The sequence below is a fragment of the Poecilia mexicana genome, unplaced genomic scaffold, assembly GCF_051168715.1.
Source record: "Poecilia mexicana isolate PSO_F unplaced genomic scaffold, ASM5116871v1 scaffold_11, whole genome shotgun sequence".
NCBI lineage: Eukaryota > Metazoa > Chordata > Actinopteri > Cyprinodontiformes > Poeciliidae > Poecilia > Poecilia mexicana.
Genome location: NW_028263380.1, coordinates 2,050,182 through 2,069,290, shown reverse-complemented (window position 1 = coordinate 2,069,290; position 19,109 = coordinate 2,050,182). Strand labels below are relative to the sequence as shown.

Genomic DNA, 19,109 nt, shown 5'->3' with positions numbered 1-19,109 from the left:
AAATCACAAGTTTACACACATGTCTTCAGTCGTTGACAGCTAAGGTTTTTACTTTAACATGAAATCATAAAGAGAGACTAGGGATTTATAAAATTATTTAAGAGATCTGGGTCTTCTTTAATGAGGGTCTTCCTACATCTGGGGCTCTAGAGGTTCCAGAGCTGCTGAGGCAGTTTGGCTACAGTTAATTTTGGTATGAATTTAGATTATAAGACGACCAAGCTCATGTAAATCAATGTATGGAAATCTTTGAGAGGGCAAAAAGTATCAAAGGCCACTTACAGTAAATTATTAATGGTTTGTTAGATTAAAACTGGGGGCAATTGTGATACAGAAGAAAGAGAAAAAAATTGTTGGCAGCAAAACCACAGCAGGGAAAATCTTCTGTTGTCTCGTAGCAAGAAGGGTTCAATTCCCAGCCTGGGTTGTTTCTGTTTGAAACCTGCATTTTCCTTCAGGAAGGAGCACAAGAGAAACGCTAGAGAGATGTAAACACATGGAGAATACCTCAGAATGAGTGCTACCACATGGGTCCACACTCAGGTGAGGAATTATCAGCAGTCTGCTCCTTTTAACCTCTGCTGATGGTTGATGATCAGCAGGTGGGATCACCCTGATCTCCCCCCCGCCCCCTCTGGGGGAAAACCTGTAACTCCAGGTTTCCCCTGCTTTTCACACCTAAAACTGGCGTTATGTCTGATTGTGATGATTGGGGGTGTCTCTGGTTGCTTTTCCCTTGTGTTTCTTTTTTTTTTTTTTTCTTTTTCTTAAGGCTTTGTGGGCTCCAGCAGCCCTTATTTGACAGTTGTCAGACAGGCAAGCGGATTGTGACAGAAGGGAAAGACATGCAGGGCAGAGACATGGAAACAGTGAAAGGAGGAAGTCTTTGCTCTCAGAATGACGTTTTCAAGATAGGCAGAGACCAGGACTTCTGGAAAACTGTTCTAAAACGGATCTGACACTAGAACAGAGGACATGCTGGACCAGATCCACTATTCCAGAGAAAGAACTGCCAGCTGTGAAGCACAGAGCTGGCAGTGTCATGGTCTGGGGATGATTTGCTGCAGCAGGACCTGGTCAGCTCTGTTTTATCTGAAGGTGCATATCTGAAGTTATAAACCTCTCACACCAGTTTATCCCTCTAACCAGTTTAATCAAACATAAAACACATTGACTAAAGTTATAATTGTGTCAGATTGTACAATGTGTCTTTGAAGGTAATTGTCATGTTCCGTGTTTCTGTGTGTTTATTTTGGAGTTTCTGTGTTGTCCTATTCCCTGAGTCTGTCTCTGCGTCTTCCCCGTTGATTGCTCCCCAGGTGTGTCTCATTCCCTTGATTACCCCGTCTGTATTTAAACCCACCTGTTGTCTGTGTTCCTTGTCGGATCCTCGTCGTGTGTATTGTAGTAAGTCAGTGTCGTTTGTGTCACGTCTTGTGTTCGCGCCAGTTGAACTGTTAAGTCCTGGATAGCGTTAGCTCTCGTTTCAGTCCTGTGTATCAGTTGCTACCGGTATTTGGCTGTGTGCTTGTCTTTCTGCCGTGCTGCCTGTTTTTGGACTGTGAGCATCATTAAATTCATCATCTTCACCATAACCCGGGTTCCCTGCGTCTCTCCTCCTCACCACCAACCACACCTCATGACAGTAGGATCCGACCAAACCGGTGAGGATCGCCGTATTATGGACCCGTTGGGTAATGGAGATGTCGCCACCCTGCAAGCGACATTAAAGGAGTTTGGGGAGGCTATGGCCAAGCCGAACTCTGCCAGTCGTCGGCTCGGTTTGGTCACCCGGTTGGTGTTCGAGCTGGAGTACTGGGTCCCGCGACTGCCGCATCTGGGGCTGGAGAAGCTCCTGTTGGAGGCAGAGTGGGAGCGCCAGACTACTCTGGCCGTCATGGTGGGCGACCCTCTGCCTCCCAAGCCCGTCTGCCCGTCTCCAGCCACCTCCGTCCGCCCGTCTCCAGTCGCTACAGTCCCCGTGGTGCTGGGGTTTCAAGGAGCCAGGCTGTCCCCGGGACGTCAGGCGGCACGGCTAGTGGCGTGGCCCGCCCCAGAGTTCCCCGAGCCCGCTGCATGTGCGCAGCCCCCAGAGTTCCCCGAGCCCGCTGCATGTGCGCAGCCCCCAGAGTTCCCCGAGCCCGCTGCATGTGCGCAGCCCCCAGAGTTCCCCGAGCCCGCTGCATGTGCGCAGCCCCCAGAGTTCCCCGAGCCCGCTGCATGTGCGCAGCCCCCAGAGTTCCCCGAGCCCGCTGCATGTGCGCAGCCCCCAGAGTTCCCCGAGCCCGCTGCATGTGCGCAGCCCCCAGAGTTCCCCGAGCCCGCTGCATGTGCGCAGCCCCCAGAGTTCCCCGAGCCCGCTGCATGTGCGCAGCCCCCAGAGTTCCCCGAGCCCGCTGCATGTGCGCAGCCCCCAGAGTTCCCCGAGCCCGCTGCATGTGCGCAGCCCCCAGAGTTCCCCGAGCCCGCTGCATGTGCGCAGCCCCCAGAGTTCCCCGAGCCCGCTGCATGTGCGCAGCCCCCCCACCGGCCCACCGGAGCCTCCGAGGGTCCGCCTCCTGCGCCGGCGACGCCCGCCGGACCCGCCTTCTCGCTTCCTGCGCCGGCGGAAGAGACCGCCGGACCCGCCTTCTCGCTTCCTGCGCCGGCGACGCCCGCCAGACTGTTCCCCTGGGACTGTTTGTAATGGACTCTTGCCCTCAGTCCGTCGCCCCTCCGCCCACCCTGATGGGTTGTTTGTTTTTTGCTGTGCCTTTTTTTGGGGGTGTCTGGTAGCCGCCCCTTGAGGGAGGGGTACTGTGAGGTTCTGTGTTTTGAGTTCGAGTTTCTGTCTAGTTCTGTTTTCCCCTGAGTCTCTGTGTTGTCTTGATTGATCCCAGCTGTGTGTCGTTCCTGTGATTACCCTCCCAGTGTATTTAGTCCCAACTGTTGTCAGTGTTCCTTGTCGGATCCTCGTCGTGTATCACCCTCGTCTCACGTCTGTGTCCTGTTCCGTGTGCTGCCAGTGATTTTCAGTTGTTTCTCCTGGTTTGACATTAAATTATCATCTTCATCATGACTACCTGGGTTCCCCGGCGTCTCTCACCATTCTCATCCACACATCATGACAGTAATAAAAATGTACTGCACTAATTTTTAATATACAAGATGGTACCTTTGCAAAATACTCCTTGAACTTCTCCATATTTACTTATATTGTAGCCACACAGTGTATTTTATTGTCTTGAGTCCAATATTATTTATTATACCCTGAACAGTGATCAGGTGGTAAAAATATTAACAGCAAAGTTATTGATGATTTTATTAAGAGCAATTATTTCTTGTGGCATTTTCCCCTAATTGTTCCTTTCAAAAAACTAAATTCCTTCTGTGACATGTTTTCACCTTTACATGTCTTCACATAGCACACCAAAGTGTTTGGAATTAAATCAGCCAAATCAAATTTCTTCAACTGAAAACAAAACTGTTCCATTCTCATTAAAAGACTGCTTACAATTTATACTACCTTTGTCCTACAATTGTAATATAATTTAAGCTTTCAAAAATAACCTTTTTTATAAGAGTGAAAAATGTTCCTAAATTTACCCAGTAACAAGCTTCAGTCAGCCTTGTGCTCAGATTACCTCAGATGGAGTGGCTGAGCGAGTGGGCAGAACAGACTCAACAGACACAGAACATGAGGGCTGGGTTGGAGTTTGTTCATGGAGAATTAGAGTCACGACAAAGTGTTAAACAGAAGAAACAGAGAATAACTGGTACAGCACCCCGAGAAAAAGGGACTTGCATCTGGCTCCTAAGAAAAGCAATTTCAAAGAGGGAATGATATGGAAATACAATTCCTGAGAAAAACCAGATGAGAAATGAGATGGCAGCAACACAAATGACGAAATAAATTGAGCTGGAGTGTATTAGATATTCAAATGGAATGACCCTGCAGAGTCAACTGGGATGAAAACTCAGATTTTTAACAACACTCCTGTAATTTCTGTTGGCTCAATATTACATTACTGATTAGTGCATTAAGTAATAAACTAAGCTACTGTCAATATAAGAGCAAACAACTACGAATAAACAAAATACTACTGATGAGAATTAAAGGGTCTGAAATAATGAAGGAATGTTCAACAATCCTATTAGGAGATATTGATGGAGTTTAGAAAGATATTAATGAGATTTCATCAGATTTTCCTGAAAAGGTGTATGACAGGAACCTTACTTCTCCTGCTGCTTTCTTTTCTAAGAGAATAGAAATGAATGGACAGGACTTGAAATTCTTCCTCTGAAGAAGAATTGAGCTGTCCAAGGCAGATGCTTCATAACCGTAGAAATGAAGGACTCCTATGAAACCCCTTCTGGAACATAAACCTTCACCAAATTCCATACATCACCACGCTCTGCCCGGTTGCCTCTCTCCCTCAACATCAGATCACCACCAGCATGAAGACAACAGTAGGATCTGATGTTGTGTGACCAAAAACGAGGAGTATACTGTATGTACCGGGAACTTGATTACTGTCTGCATGCATGCTCTTTATCAGGGATTACTGTAAAGCCAACAACAATGCGAGCGATCGAGGAGGGAATGACACAATGAAGTCTGCTGGGTTTCTTTAGAAACTCTATGAACTTTAGCTAAACTTGCTAACTAGGTCGAATTGGAATGTATGTGCAATTGAATTGAAATGATTTGTTTTGTAAAGTTCTTCAAGATGACATTTGTTGTGAATAAGCTGAACTGGACACGGGACACATGAGCAGACGAAAAACAAGAGCAGAAAGAACAAACACTGAGAATGGACAGGAATGAAACACAAGATGGAAAAAGTCAAAATGAGCAAATTAAGTCCAACAGATCATGACAGTTGGAGTTTCTGGCATGACCACCACCACAGAAGGAGCAGACATGTAGCAGTCTACAGCTGGAGGCTCAACAGCCAAGGTCACTGATATTATACAGGATTGGGCAACTTTGTTTGTCATCACCCCTTGGAATGCTAACTGTGGTTCTGATGTTAACAGGTTTAGGGATGTTTGGTAGAGGAGTGGCAGAAGACAGGTGATCAAGAGTGTTAGCACTGCAGGATGAGGAGGAACAAGAACAGAGGAGGTTTAATGGAGGAAAGGATAGAACAGTGGGCATCTCCTGGAGCACTAGGTTTCAAAAACAGGAGTTGTAATTGGTGGTGACTGAGGCTATAAAGAGGTTTGAACCATCGGAATGTTTTAAGGAGCATGAAAAGGAGAAAGTACCACAGAAGGGTATAAGGAGATGAGAGCAACGATCAAGAGTCTCGGGTGTTTGTGTGACTGAGAAGAAGGATCATACAGTGTAGACATTTACTGAGGGAAACCTGTCTAATCACAGTAAGGGGAAAGTTTTATGAAGTTTATTGGATTGTTGAAGTAGAGGATGGAGGTGAATAGCAAGATTGCCATCCTTGGTCAGCATGAATTGAACAAATTGTTTAACTTGAAAAAGGCATGACAGGGGTGTGTGTCCTCCTGGCTAAATCCACTAATTCTAGCTGCAGCTTCACATGGTGATCCCATCTGCATCCACTGTGGTTTTGTCATTTTCTTTCTGCAGCATCTCTCTGTTGATCTTTGCTCAAACCATCAGATCTTCATTTTTATATTAAGACTCATACATTTTAAGTAACATTTTGTGCATTTTTACTGTTTCAGTGCTTTTTTGGAATAATGTTAACAAGCTACATTTCTTCCCAATACAAGTTTGTATTTGCAGAGCCAACTTCAGTTGTAATTTCTGAGATCACTGTGCATGTATTTATTTTGACAGAGTCACTGTACAATACACACGTAGCTCAAATCAGGACATCAGTTAGCATGCTACATTAGCTGTATTACTTCAGCTAAAACTCATGTGCTAACAGGAAGTTATATTCTTGCTTCAAAATGCTTAAGGTAATGACTTGATACACAAACTATTTCTCAGTTTACTCTTTTGGAAGTTAAATCTGATGGTAATCTGCTATTTTCTAACATATACTTACCTAGATGATCACCTGGACCCTAAATCTGTTTATGTGAATCTGACTGCGTTACAGTGGCTCCCACTCCAACTAACCTCTTCCCAGAGTTTATCTTCACATTAGATGAATGGTAAAACATCAACCATTCACTGCAGATTAAACTTTCTCTAAAGCAAGTCCAGCTGTGTAAACATTGTCTAATTAACCCTAAATTAGTTTGGTTCCCGCTGAGCACTGAGGCCTCTATGGAGCTTTTGTGAGGCACATTCTCTCTTGGATGGAGCCAAGCAACATCTTTCTATGCTTTTCTGTGGATAATCGGAGGAACAGATTGCAGTGAGTAAAACACGGCAATCATAGGCCTCAACCATCTGCTCCACTTTTTAAATGGAAGATCTCATTAGACCATCCAGGATATTTTTTAATGCCAGCTAGCTCACTCTCTTGTGTTCTCCATCTTCTCCAAGTTTGAATCAGTCTGATGGGCAAAAATGAAAGGTTTGTTTTCCCTCTGTTTAAAAATATACTCAAGAAAATAAAAAAATAAAATAAATGTTCCAGTTTTCTATTCATGAGCCTCTGTTCTAATTGTGTTGGAGAAGCACCACTATCGTGTCTGTACAGCCTCCACAAGCTGTCGAGAAATCAACACTTCTCACACAGTGCAGATGGAAAGGTTTCTCAAAACACAGTTGCTCCATCCAGAACCAGTAGCAAAGCAGTGGATCACTTTATAATGAAAAGCTGTTACTCTGGTAGCAACCAGAGTCCATCAGACCATGAAACACAGACTAATCCATAATAATCATTTATGGTAGTTTATTACAGTACAAGTAGGAAATGCAAACAACAAGGAATAAAATTAAGTCCTTAAATAATTGAAGAAAATGAGAAATCCACCCTTCACAATGCTTCTTACAATGCACAGATTGTTGTCTCAGCATTATTCCAACAACCAGGGCGAAATGGTGGAGAGCCTGTAATTGTTCACCAAGAACAAACATGTAGAGCTCCACCTGTAACCCCACCTTTACCATCTTTGTGTCTGATTGGGACAATTGGTAGACGAGAGCTGAAAGATGTTTTCTAAAAAGGAGAGTCTCATGTAAAATCAATTTTTTCAGCTTTTTATCATGTTAAAATATTATTCACTCATGGTTGCTTTCATTCCTTCCTGCATGTTTGAGAAATCCTTTAATATCTTGCAGCAACCATTCAGCCACTAGTTCCTGTTAAAGGAACCCTGAACATGTCAGCACAGCACGACATTTTGGACAACGTCAAGCTCTTGTCTGTTTTGTAGCAGTTTGGACATAACCCCTTCCTGTTCCATCATGACCGTGATCTAGGCCACAAAGCAAAATCTATTTACTTTGTAGCAAATATTGTGGATGATTTTGGTGTGGAAGAACTTTACTACTCTGTAAATGACTCCTGATCTCAAGCTTACAGATCTCCTTTGAGATGTGTTAAGGCAGATTAACCAACACTTTTAGTGATATGGTCAGATATTTACCCATTAAACATAACGTCCTCTCTTCAGAAAGCAGCTCACTCCACCATGACGGATGTCAAAATAACCAATACACACGTTAACTCCTGTAAAGCTATTCAAAACACAGACTAATAGCCTAATATTACCCTAGTACCACTTTTATTTAGTTGATTTCAGTGTAAAAATGGTCACAGGGTGCTGCACGGATGGCTGCACAAACAGACAAAGATGCAAACCAGACTTCTCATTTATTGTCAAGCTTTTGATGAGCAAAGAAGATGGTGATGGACAGCAGCCGGCAATCAAAAGGACTGGCAGCCCTCATGGATTTATAGCCAACACTTTTACAAAGTAAGAAAATTAATCTTCATATACGTTGGAAGTAAATACAATTAATGAGATTTACGGTAATCAAACATTGCATTACTGTGAAGGAACACTTTTAAGGGGAAACATAGTGGTAGAAATCATGCAGCATGAATTCAGGCAAAGTTTGTGATTTGATCATATCAACAAACTCATCAGCAGGGAGGAGGTGAGCGTCGTTTCTTTATTCCTTCCACAGACAAATTAACCTGAACACATAGAAACCAAAACAACTTGGAAAAACTTGGAAAACCAATCACAGTCACTCGCTTTGTTTAGGACTCCCATCCTTCACTTCCGATGCGTCATACCATTAAGTGACGTTTTTGCATTTCAGCATGTAAAGCTTTTTTTCAGTTTTTGGATGCTTAAAATAAATTTTATAGAACTTGGAAAAGAGACAAGAAAATAAAATAGAAATGAACAATGTGTTAATGTAAAGCACTATGAATTGAGGTTTTTTAGCATCATAAAAACACTTGAAATGTGTTGGAAACTTCAAATATATCTAGAAAATTCATATATTGATTTTGATGGCCATATTTGCATGTTTGTATGAAATATTTTTTATAACAATTTTATTTAATTTATAATTTACTATTTTTAGCACCAGCAGCTGTGTCTTAAGTCCAGGTGTTACGTTATGAGGAATGATGATGGCGGCGACAGAATGCAGGCAGAACTCACAGCTGTGCAACAAACCAAAGAGGAATCCATGTTAACCTACAGACTAAAATTTGTTTCAGAATGTACTTTCTCAACAACATCCTGCATAACATGGCACAAATATAGAGGAGTTACAGGAGTCATATGCATCATGAATAAAAGCCAAGAATCCTGACCTGATACTCAGAATGGGAGGAGAAACTTTTCCATGCTGTTCTACCTTCAGCCTTTGTTCCTCTGCTGTGTGTGTGTTACTGTGTGTGTGTTACCATCAGAGGCAGCAGAGGATCCAGGATCCCATCTGGTCTCATTCTGCTTACTTAAAGAAATAAAAAGTGATCTGTGGGAAGATCCCATCTATTCCTGCTCATACCCAGTCACTGCTCAGTCCCTCTCACTGTGCCATCTGTTGATAAGGTGGGACAGTAAGTGAAGAATCCGATGTGGTCTCTCTTGGACTCAGTCAGTCATTGTCACGCTACTGTATGAATGAAAAAGGCACATTCTGGCAACCGCGGCTGCAGCATTCTGCTTCGTCTCTCTGTGGCTACAACTGGCCAAGCATTTCCCCATCAGAGCAGCCTGCGTCGTCAGCGGGGTCCCACAGGCTGACAGGTGGCATGTTCTTGGCTCCATCAAGGCAGAGATAAGAACAGAAAACAGCCTAAGAAAATGACTTATTATAGGAAATGTGAACAGTGTTACAGACGTAATACATGCAAGCAAGATTCCTGCTGATAATTACAGCTTTCTTGCACAGGTTCCTAACACACAGCCGGTTGGTTAACAGGAGCTATGACTGCACCGTGTCAAAACAGCACCCTCCAGCTGCAACACGGAGATTTTCTTAACACCTCATGCTATGTTTGTTATAAGATCCAAGTTAAGGTTTCTACATGTGAAACTGACATAAATTCAATACAGTTTTGGTGAATAATCCAAAAGAAATGTTTCCAAATATTTCTACTCCATCCAGCTTTTCATCAAAAGTTTAACCAGGCCTGAGATGCCTTTTCCCCACATCTGTCTTATGTGTGAAAAGAGTGTGGTGGGATGAACAGTCGAGCTCCCAGGTTAATCTCATCATAGGAGGTATCCCACAGCCAGCTTGATTAGTGGATCCTCAGGAAATGTCTTTGGACCAATACAGCTCAGTGCAAAGTACAAGTCAGCTCATACTTACCTCAGACCTCCACTAACTCTGCTAACTCACTAACACTGGTCAGTGACACAAAGAGGACATCAATGCCATGACTGAATGTGTGACTGGCTATAGAAACTTTTGTTTGGAGAACATCATCCCCACTGAATGTGAGCAGTTCAGCTTTCCTTTGTTGACCTAGTAACAAACCCTGGATCACCAGTGACCTGAAAGAACTGCAAATTAAAAAAAAGGTCTTTAAGGGATGGGTGAGCTGAGGGGTGAAACAAAGAAACTTTAAGTAAATATTAGAGACAGGAAGGCAGTGTACAGGAAGAACTTGGAGAGCATATTGCAGTGGATCAATAAACCCTTCACCAAGATAGAACATTGTATATTTCATTATTAATGGAGAAGAAGAATAACCCGAGGGTCCTTTCAGTACAGTTTCCAAACTTACACAAAGTCATGTCACTGATGTTCCATTAAAACCGTCGGCTTTTAATGACTTTATCAGATTCTTCTTAAATAAAAATTTTAAAGCTTTTAAAGCTTGTCTTAAAACCCATCTATTTTACTTGGCTTTCAACTCTAGCGGGATCTAGTTTTAAATTGTATGTTTTTGTTTTTAAACTTTAAGTTTTTATTTTATGTTTTTTTATTGTTATGTTGTGTTTTTGATGTACAGCACTTTGTATCAGCTGTGGTTGTTTTAAAGTGCTTTATAAATAAAGTTGGTATGGTATGGTAAAGGGAAGGAAGGAAGGAAGGAAGGAAGGAAGGAAGGAAGGAAGGAAGGAAGGAAGGAAGGAAGGAAGGAAGGAAGGAAGGAAGGAAGGAAGGAAGGAAGGAAGGAGCATTAATGAAGTTTCTGGAGCACAGATTCAGAAGTATAGTAGATATTAAACATTTATATTTTTTCCTTTTCAATCCTGTTTTCTAGCAAGAAAGAAAATAAAACCAATCTATAGATGCATTACAACAAAATCAATAAAGGCTGCTGTGAAAGGACCCGTACAATCAGTTTGAAATGCCAACAACAACAATGAGTGAATATTGATTTCACATGAATGCAGCAGAATCTTTGAAAGAGTCAAGCCAGTCTCACTGAGGTCATATTTTGTCAAGTTAGATTGCATCACTTGCCATCTTGACAGCCTACTGACCCCCTATGTGGGGCCGTCATGCAAAACTCGACTGGGCTGCTTATAGTAGGCAAGCATGTCAAGAGTCATTAATGTAGAACCCATGAAGGGAGAGCACAGCTGCAGCTGTCAGTGCCGGCGATGTGGGGATGATTACGCCAAGTACCAGGGGAGGCAGCCTGCAGTGTGTCGGTTCTGACCCGGCCCAGAGCCTCCACAGGCTTAGCATGTCTTCATAGCAGCATGTTCCAGATTGTTTAAATAGTTTGAGGGTTTTTGCTTGTTAGTGCCATCAATGTTTCTGAAGCCATCAAATTTGTTGTACAGAAAGCATAGGCTTACTGAAAACTGAAATCGTCAAAGGAAAGCTGAACTGCCAGATTTCTTCCTTTCTGCTGGAGTTTTCTACAGTTATTTCCAATAACATGCATGGAGTTTTGTTCAAGCTGACATAATCCCCACAGAATTACTTTTTATTTTTTAAATGACAGATCCTAATGGAACATAGGCACTTGACTGCAGCATGTTTCAGTTCTGCAATGTGTTAATTAACTGTAACAGTAAAGGTGTGTCTGTTTCCATCAGGGGGGAATTATCCTGGTATGAGTGGAGGGTGAGATCTTTCTCAGGAGGATGAGATGAGAAGATCAGCAGGTTAAATGGTTGAATAATCCTCTCTTCTTTCATATGTAATTGCTACATAATAAAAGGCCATTCTCAGCCTGCATGCCAAGTAACTTCAGTTGCAGACTCTGAATTATCCATTCATTCATTGTGGAACTGTGTAGAAAATATATGACTCTTTCTAAAATAATGTCTCTTTCTTCAAAATGCTAATAAGCTGCAGAGAAAATGAAATTCTGTAAAGAAAAACATTTTTCGTCATGCTGATAAGGAAAACTCTTTTCAAAGAGGAAAACAGTCCAGCAGATAGAAACACTGGGCAGATGTCCAGCTGGGCTTCAGGAGGACAGTACAGACACACACGCACATGCGCGCTCATGCACACACACTAAGACTAAACATTACATGCAAACATGCTTTAGATCAGAGGTTCCCAAACTGTGGGGCGCGCCCCCTAGGGGGGGCGCCGTGTCATTGCAGGGGGAGCGCGGGAAGCTGTCTGGATGAAAAAAAACAAACAAAACATGAACACTGTATGCGCTGGGTTTTTACCTTAGAATGGCCAACTCTGTTATTCCTATGTCAATTTGATACAGTAGAGGCTTCCACACTTCCCATATTTGTGTCCTCTGTCACTTTTATCAGCAGTTAAAACTGTTTAATCCTTTGTTAACATGTTGTAACCTGTTTTTCCGAGTCGCCTTTAAACGCAACATGAGCGCTACGACGCTCATGTTCCACCTGTGAAGGAGACCTGCTGCTGCTGTGCGGAGCTGCGTAGGTTTGTGTTAGAATCACGGCAACAAACCAGCAAAACGCAAAGAACTTTTCACAGTTTTTCCCTCCAAACTAACCGAGTTGAGTAAAGCTGTTGGATGCAGGTAAAGTTAGCTAAAAGATGACTAGCTAATATCAACACAGAACCTTAAGCTTAACAAGTACCTTGTAGGCTACCGATGTTGGTGTCTATTTTCAGCTACGTACATCCATTTTGCCCCCAAAAAAGTCGAATCGCCCCAACCCCCCCCCCCCCCAACCTTCACACACGTCGTTTCAACCAGACAGCCATTTGTAATCCATAGGGGGGGCGCAGAAAATGTTTGGAAACCACTGGGGGGTCGCAGAAGAAAAAGTTTGGGAACCACTGCTTTAGATGCATAAAACAGCTTCAAATACGTTTACTTAAACACTGCAGGAGTAGTTCAACACAGTCCCTTACATTGTGTGTGTGTCGTTCTCCAGGAGTAGTCATGAGTTCAGTCTGCTTGGTAAACAGACTAAACTTTTACCGATCATTCTGGACACATTGTTACTGTCCTTCTACACCTATCCAGTCATCATCTGATTTCTGGTTGTAAAGACCAGAACAACTTTCACCCAGTGTGGTAACCACAAAATCCAAGTATTAAACTCTTCTAAAGGTTTGCACATACATAAACATGTGCAAACTCAATAGAATGAGCAAACGTAATCTACAAATAGCACACAAACAGGATATTGCATCAGAAGAATGAGGCAGGGGTAATACATTCATTCAAGGAGGAATGAATCTAATGTGCAAAACAAAATAAAATGCTAATTTGATTGACTTTTAAATACGTTCACTGTTTTTTGAATTACATTGGATGTTTATTTATTATTATTATTATTATTATTATACCTCCAGCATAATGACATTCATCTTTCTTTCATGGCCACTCTCTCTGACACTCACCATAATGACTGCAAGCAGCACAAGAAGAATCCTCATTAAAGAGGACAGTGCATGCAATTTCTTTTGCTCATGTAATTTAGCACTTCTTATTTTGAATCGCTGCAGATTAGGCCCCTTATGTATAATTAAATTCTAATATATCCTTAATTTAAACAGATAAATTACAGATTTATCTGTTTAACAATATAATCTCATCAGAAGCACAATTCTTAGTTCAAATTTTTTTTCTGTATTCAGGTGAAATTAAGCTTTCAATTAATGACATTACTGGTACCAGAATCTGCAAGAACTTAGTTTTTCCCAGTCAGAGAGCAGTTGTGTTCATTGCTGCTCAAAGGTCAACGTTTTTCTCTTCATCCAGAACTTCCTCACCTGCAGGCACTCTGTGTTTTAAAGAACAAGTCTGCACATGTCACGTACCTTTTATTTTGTGAGACTGATTTTACACTGAAAAAAATAACTCTTTGGATTAACATAAAAAAATCATGGAAAGATTTTCCACCTGATTACTTTGCTTTATTTCAGCACTATGTAATTTTGTTACTCCGATTTAAAGGAAATGTGTTGGTTCAACTTAATTTATTAAGGTTATTCCAATTTAAAGCAAATGTGTTGGTTCAACTTAATTTATTAAGGTTATTCCAATTTAAAGCAAATGTGTTGGTTCAACTTAATTTTTGTGGTTGATTCAACTTATTTACTTTAGTTGGACCCAATGTAATTTAATAGAGCCAGCCTAACTAATTTTACACTGATAACTTCACACTACTTAATTAAGTTGATCCAACTCATGAAAATTAAGTTAGCTGAACAAACATGCTTCATGCTGAAAGAAAGCTATATAATCGTGTGGAAAATCTTTCCATGATTGAATTATGTTAATTCAAAGACATTTTCTTAAGTGCTATTAAATGAAGTGTTTTAAGACCACACTGAAAGAAGAAAGAACACTCAACAATGAGAAAAAGTACAACATGAACTGTATTTTCAAAATTGTTATCCATTTTCTTTTTACACAGCACAAAAAACAGCTGAGTTGAAAGTTGAAATAAACAACAAAAGGTCAGTTTTGTTTTTCCAGAAAAAAACTGGGCTGTGTTTAGCATAGATCAAATTCTTAACAACATAAAAAGTGTCAGTAAATTCGCTCAACTTTGCGAACTGTAACAGTTAAAATTTAGTTTTCGACTGCGGTCTTTGGAAAAACATGTAAAGATAGATTGCCCAAGTTGTTCATCACTTCCACCGCCTCCAGGACAATCCCAACATCCTCAATGGCATCGCCAGGCTCTGCACTCTCCGGTTGAATAACGAAGATTCCACAGACGGTCTCGGCCATTTGTGCACCTTGATGATGGGAACATGGGTGGGGTATTTGGGGGGGAGAGATTTCACATCTCATTAAATAAAAAAATAACTTTACACTTATTTGGCTGACTCACCAACAGCTAAGGTCCATCAAAGATCTGTCTGTGTTAATTGTGAGTCCAGTGGTAAGATTTCCCATTTAGAAAAGGTACCATATTTTCTACATTTTCACAAAAATCGTCTTATAATCCGGTGCACCTTGTGGTGCGGAAAATACAGTATATTGTCTCATATGGAAAAACATGAAGAGAAGGGATGAATCCCAAACAGGCCCCATATTCCATGGCCTGTTCTCCTCAATTGAAATGACAGTATGAGGATCCACCACACAGACTGTCATTCCAAACCAGTCCTACTTATGTGCAAGTACAAAGCCCTGACTCTGTACACAAAAAAAACATCTTATACATGAAGAACCTGTCTTGTTTTCTGGATGGAGGAAATGTCATGACTATGTGTGGTAGTTATTTCCAAATAGATCAGTACTAACATCTTAGGTAAAGTTAGTTCATATTTTTGTCTGCGTATGAAACAATGCTGTTAGAAAAAAAGGCTAAATAAAACAGGCCAAAGATCTTTTTGTGGAGTTTAACTCACCTAAAAATCCTCATTTTAAACCCACTTAACAATAACTGTAATTATATCAATCTTACTAATGATTATCCTTTTCTGTGGGAGAAATCTAAAAGCATCTCAAAAGTCAAATTAAAATTGAATGTACCCAAGTGAAAAAAAAGAAGAGTTTTAATGATCTTCTCTTACTTTAAATTTATTGGTAATTCACAGGAAGTCCAATTAACTCCAACTATCATCACCTCTTTTGTGGACACAAAGATAAATTAACATACCATGTACTCTTTCTCCAGCTTCTCTGGATCTTCATCCAGGTATGCACACAGGCCTTTTAGGATCCACTCTCGTCTGACTTCAGCCGTGTTTTCCTAAATATGCAGATCAGAAAACAATGAGAACAACCGCCAAAATCCAGCAGTACACTATAGGGTCACACACTTGAAAACTTAAATTCAAATGAAGTCACAACGAAAGTGATCAGTGGCTTTCAGCCTATTTGAAAGATCTTTAAAATTGTTATTCTCCTTTCATTATGCCATGACTAAAATTAAGTTTAACATTTTATTTAAACTTCTAACTGAAGCTGTCACCTAAGAAATATTTATGTCTGAAACAAGGGTACAGTATAGGGGGATATACTGTGAAAAATCTATTTCCTCTGCCTTCTCCCAGTGCTAGAAACAACCAGTCAGTGGCAGGAGAGTTTTAGTGCTGTCAATCCTAATCGCATGTTGCTGCTCATCCTTCTTCCCCCTTGCTCTGTACTATTCTGTAGCTAGCATAGGGCTGATAGCAGCTCATATCTACTAGACAGAGAGAGACAACACTCCTTACAGTTCCACATCCCCACGCAAATAAAGACAAATAAAACTGACTTGCCAAATACAAGTTCAGCTGAACCCTTATGATCGCTCTAACACTAGATTCAGTCATTTTAGATTTGGCAAAACTTACCATTAGCCACTGCAATCTAAAACTTGATGGCCGATGACCCACCTCACCAGAGCTTATGTAGGTGGATAACAGGCAGGTGATGTTCTGAAAGAGATCAGATTTTCAAACATTAAAATATGTAATTCACCATGAGCAGAGTTGTATCTGAACATTCAAACTTTAAGTACAAGTCTCTTGAATGGATCATGAATCAATCAAATTTTATTTGTACAGCACATTTCAGCAGAAAGGCATTTCAAAGGGCTTTACATAATTAAAAACAGAAACACAGAGTCATGCAACATTTAATAAACAGTGAAACAGATAAAAAGTAAAGCCAAAAACATTAAAAACATTGAAGACATTAAAACCGCACTAAGCCTAATTTAGCTATAAGCAACTCTAAACAGGTGGGTTTTAAGTTGAGATTTAAAGGCACCCAGTGTTTCAGCTGTTCTGAAACTGAATATAACCACAAGCATGTATGTGCAGAACAGTGGTGACTTGAACATGGTAGAAAGCAATACAAATATAAAACATAAAAATCTAAACAAAAACCTCAACATTTCAAAATTAAACCGATAAACTTAAAAATTGTTTTTGAACTACAATTATTTGGGGAAAAACAAGTACAATAACAAAATACATCTTTAGAGCAGAGGAATATATGCATTTAAAAAAAAGGAAAGCTCAAGTCTGTTCATGGACTAATAGGAATAATGGACAATCCTCTGAGTGTTTCAGCCAGAAAAAAATACTAGAAATCCATAGTTAGCAGGTGGACATTTATGTGGACATTGCAAGCACATTTAAAGTTCTAACAGCAAAGGTCTCTGCAGGTTCCTCTGACTCAAATTTAATACTTTTTATTATTAATAAATTAAGAATCTGTATTACGATAGAAAGCCACAAAAGTGTGTGTGCATCCAATGTCCACTCTGCATTTACCTACATAATAACAGTACTGAAATTAAATAATAATAATAATAAAAAAACATTTAAATAGACTTATGTTTGGCCCCAGTGTTTAAAATCCACTAAACCTCAGACTTCAGAGTTTGTATGGCACCAGATGCTGAATTTACATCAGTCCAACATTTTTCCAGGGAGTTTTAACAACCTGAGGAGGAGCAAAACTGTGACATTTATGGGGTCCGTTTTTTGTCTTGACAGCAGCTTTGTGATCCTTACACTGCTTCATGTGATGTTAGCATGATTTGAGTACATCAATTACATAGAAACGTGACCGAACATAGAAAAAAATGTTTTTTTTAAAAAGTCTGATGATTTTAATTTGCATCTTTTTATTTCGATTTAGACGGATGAAAATAGACTGAATCTTACCTTTTTCAAATTAAGCAGATCCAAATCAGAAATCTTCCCGCTTCTCTTGAAAGAACAGTTTGAAGTTTTCCCAGACACAAGATCTCGCGTGATCTCGCTAGCATCTCGCGTGATCTTCCGTAATTTCGCTAGCATCTCGCGTGATCTTCCGTAATCTCGCCAGTGTCTCGCGTGATCTCCGGGTCTCGCTAGACCCTCTTCGGCGGGAGATTAGTCTGACTAAATTGAATCACGTTGTCTCAACTTGAATACATTTTATTAACGCTAGGTTGTTGAATTTTATGTTTATTTGACGTGATTTTGTCATATTTGCCTTTGAAACATAAAATAATTCTGTTAAACATGTTATTTTTTATAAATGCAATAACCACTTCAATTCAGTTGTGCTTTGACACAAGCATGGAGCAAGCAGGAAATGGTGCAAATGTTAGAAAAACGCTGATTAATTACCAGCTAACCATCACTTCATGTGATGTTAACACATGTTAGCCACTGACATGAGTACATCAATTACATAGTGTGAAGGTATCACTGTTAAATAAGTTGGTTTCAACTAAATTTGCATTCATCTTAATCAAGTAAAGTCAATTATTTGGTCCAAAACATTGCAAATTAGTTGGTCTGGTTCTATTAAATTACATTGGGTCCAACTAAAGTAAATAAGTTGAATCAACCACAAAAGTTAAGTTGAGCCAACACATTTGCTTTAAATTGGAATAACCTTAATATATTAAGTTGAGCCAACACATTTTCTTTAAATTGAAGTAACAGAATTACATAGTGCTGAAATAAAGCAAAGTAGTCAGGTGGAAAATCTTTCCATGATTTTTTTATGTTAATCCAAAGAGTTATTTCTTTCAGTGTACATAGCAACACTGATATGTGCACAATCCTGCCAGGAAAATTTAGTATTCTCTAAACTGCAGCTGGCGTTTTCCTGGCACGAAAAACAATCATCTCGCGGGGCCTCGTGTGATTTCCCATGATCTCGCGGGATCTGCCGTGATCTCGCTCGTCGCCTCCAGCACAAGATCAGTCTGACTATAATGAATCGTGTTATCTCAACATGATTCAATTTCATAAACGTTAAGTTGATGAATTTCTTGTTTGTTCAACATGATTTTATCACGTTTTTGTTTAAAACATGAAATTATTGTGTTAAAAGTACATGATATTCTTTTATTAATCTAATAACCCCCTAAGTTCATTTTTTTGAGTGTATCCTGAAACCTGGCTTAGAGTAAATAAAATTAAGACAAAAACTTATTGTGTTGTCACTTAAAGAACTGCTCTGATTTTACAAAATAAGTCATTGCTGTCCTATTCAAAGTCAATTCAAATTCAAAAATATTTTATTAATCCCAAAGGGAAATGAAGTGTTGTTGCAGCTCATTAATTCAGATTTATCAAAGAGTTATTAAAGATGGTGATAGACCATAGATATCCTGTAAATCCTTCATTTCCCATTGAATATTAAGCCATGCAGTTCAACCTGATGTCTATGTTACCAGTAGGTATGAATGTGAGCATAAATGGCAGGTTAGTGTTCATATCAGTGCTTTGATTGACTGTGAAGTGTCAGCTGTGACTGAATCTCACCCCTGAGGACCCACTTACAGTTAATGGTTGTGATGACAAAGCATTTAATGAAAATAATATGTCACTGCAGGAGCTTCAGACAATGTATTTACAGTCTATCCTTTTTAGAAGAAAATGGACTTGATATGAAGCTCATGTCTTATTATTT

The 19,109-nt window shown here is 40.2% G+C and overlaps 1 protein-coding gene across 1 annotated transcript; it reads right to left on the bottom strand.

The window, feature by feature from the left end:
* Positions 1-14,016: 14,016 nt before the first annotated feature.
* LOC148156348 (uncharacterized) lies at positions 14,017-18,068 on the bottom strand. Its single transcript, XM_088010057.1, has 4 exons — positions 17,363-18,068; positions 16,040-16,123; positions 15,361-15,453; positions 14,017-14,491 (listed from the first exon to the last, which is right to left on the bottom strand). The coding sequence occupies exons 1-4, from the start codon at positions 17,495-17,497 to the stop codon at positions 14,381-14,383; spliced, it is 423 nt and encodes a 140-aa protein (XP_087866183.1). The 5' UTR covers positions 17,498-18,068; the 3' UTR covers positions 14,017-14,380.
* Between the last annotated feature and the right edge of the window lie 1,041 nt (positions 18,069-19,109).

Bases quoted from the DNA above. Each gene is read 5' to 3' on its own strand.
- LOC148156348 (XM_088010057.1), bottom strand. From the start codon at position 17,497: ATGCTAGCGAAATTACGGAAGATCACGCGAGATGCTAGCGAGATCACG. The intron at 16,124-17,362 runs GTAAGATTCAGT...GATCTCTTTCAG, and splicing joins ATCTGCTTAATTTGAAAAAG to AACATCACCTGCCTGTTATC. The intron at 15,454-16,039 runs GTAAGTTTTGCC...CTGCATATTTAG, and splicing joins TTAGATTGCAGTGGCTAATG to GAAAACACGGCTGAAGTCAG.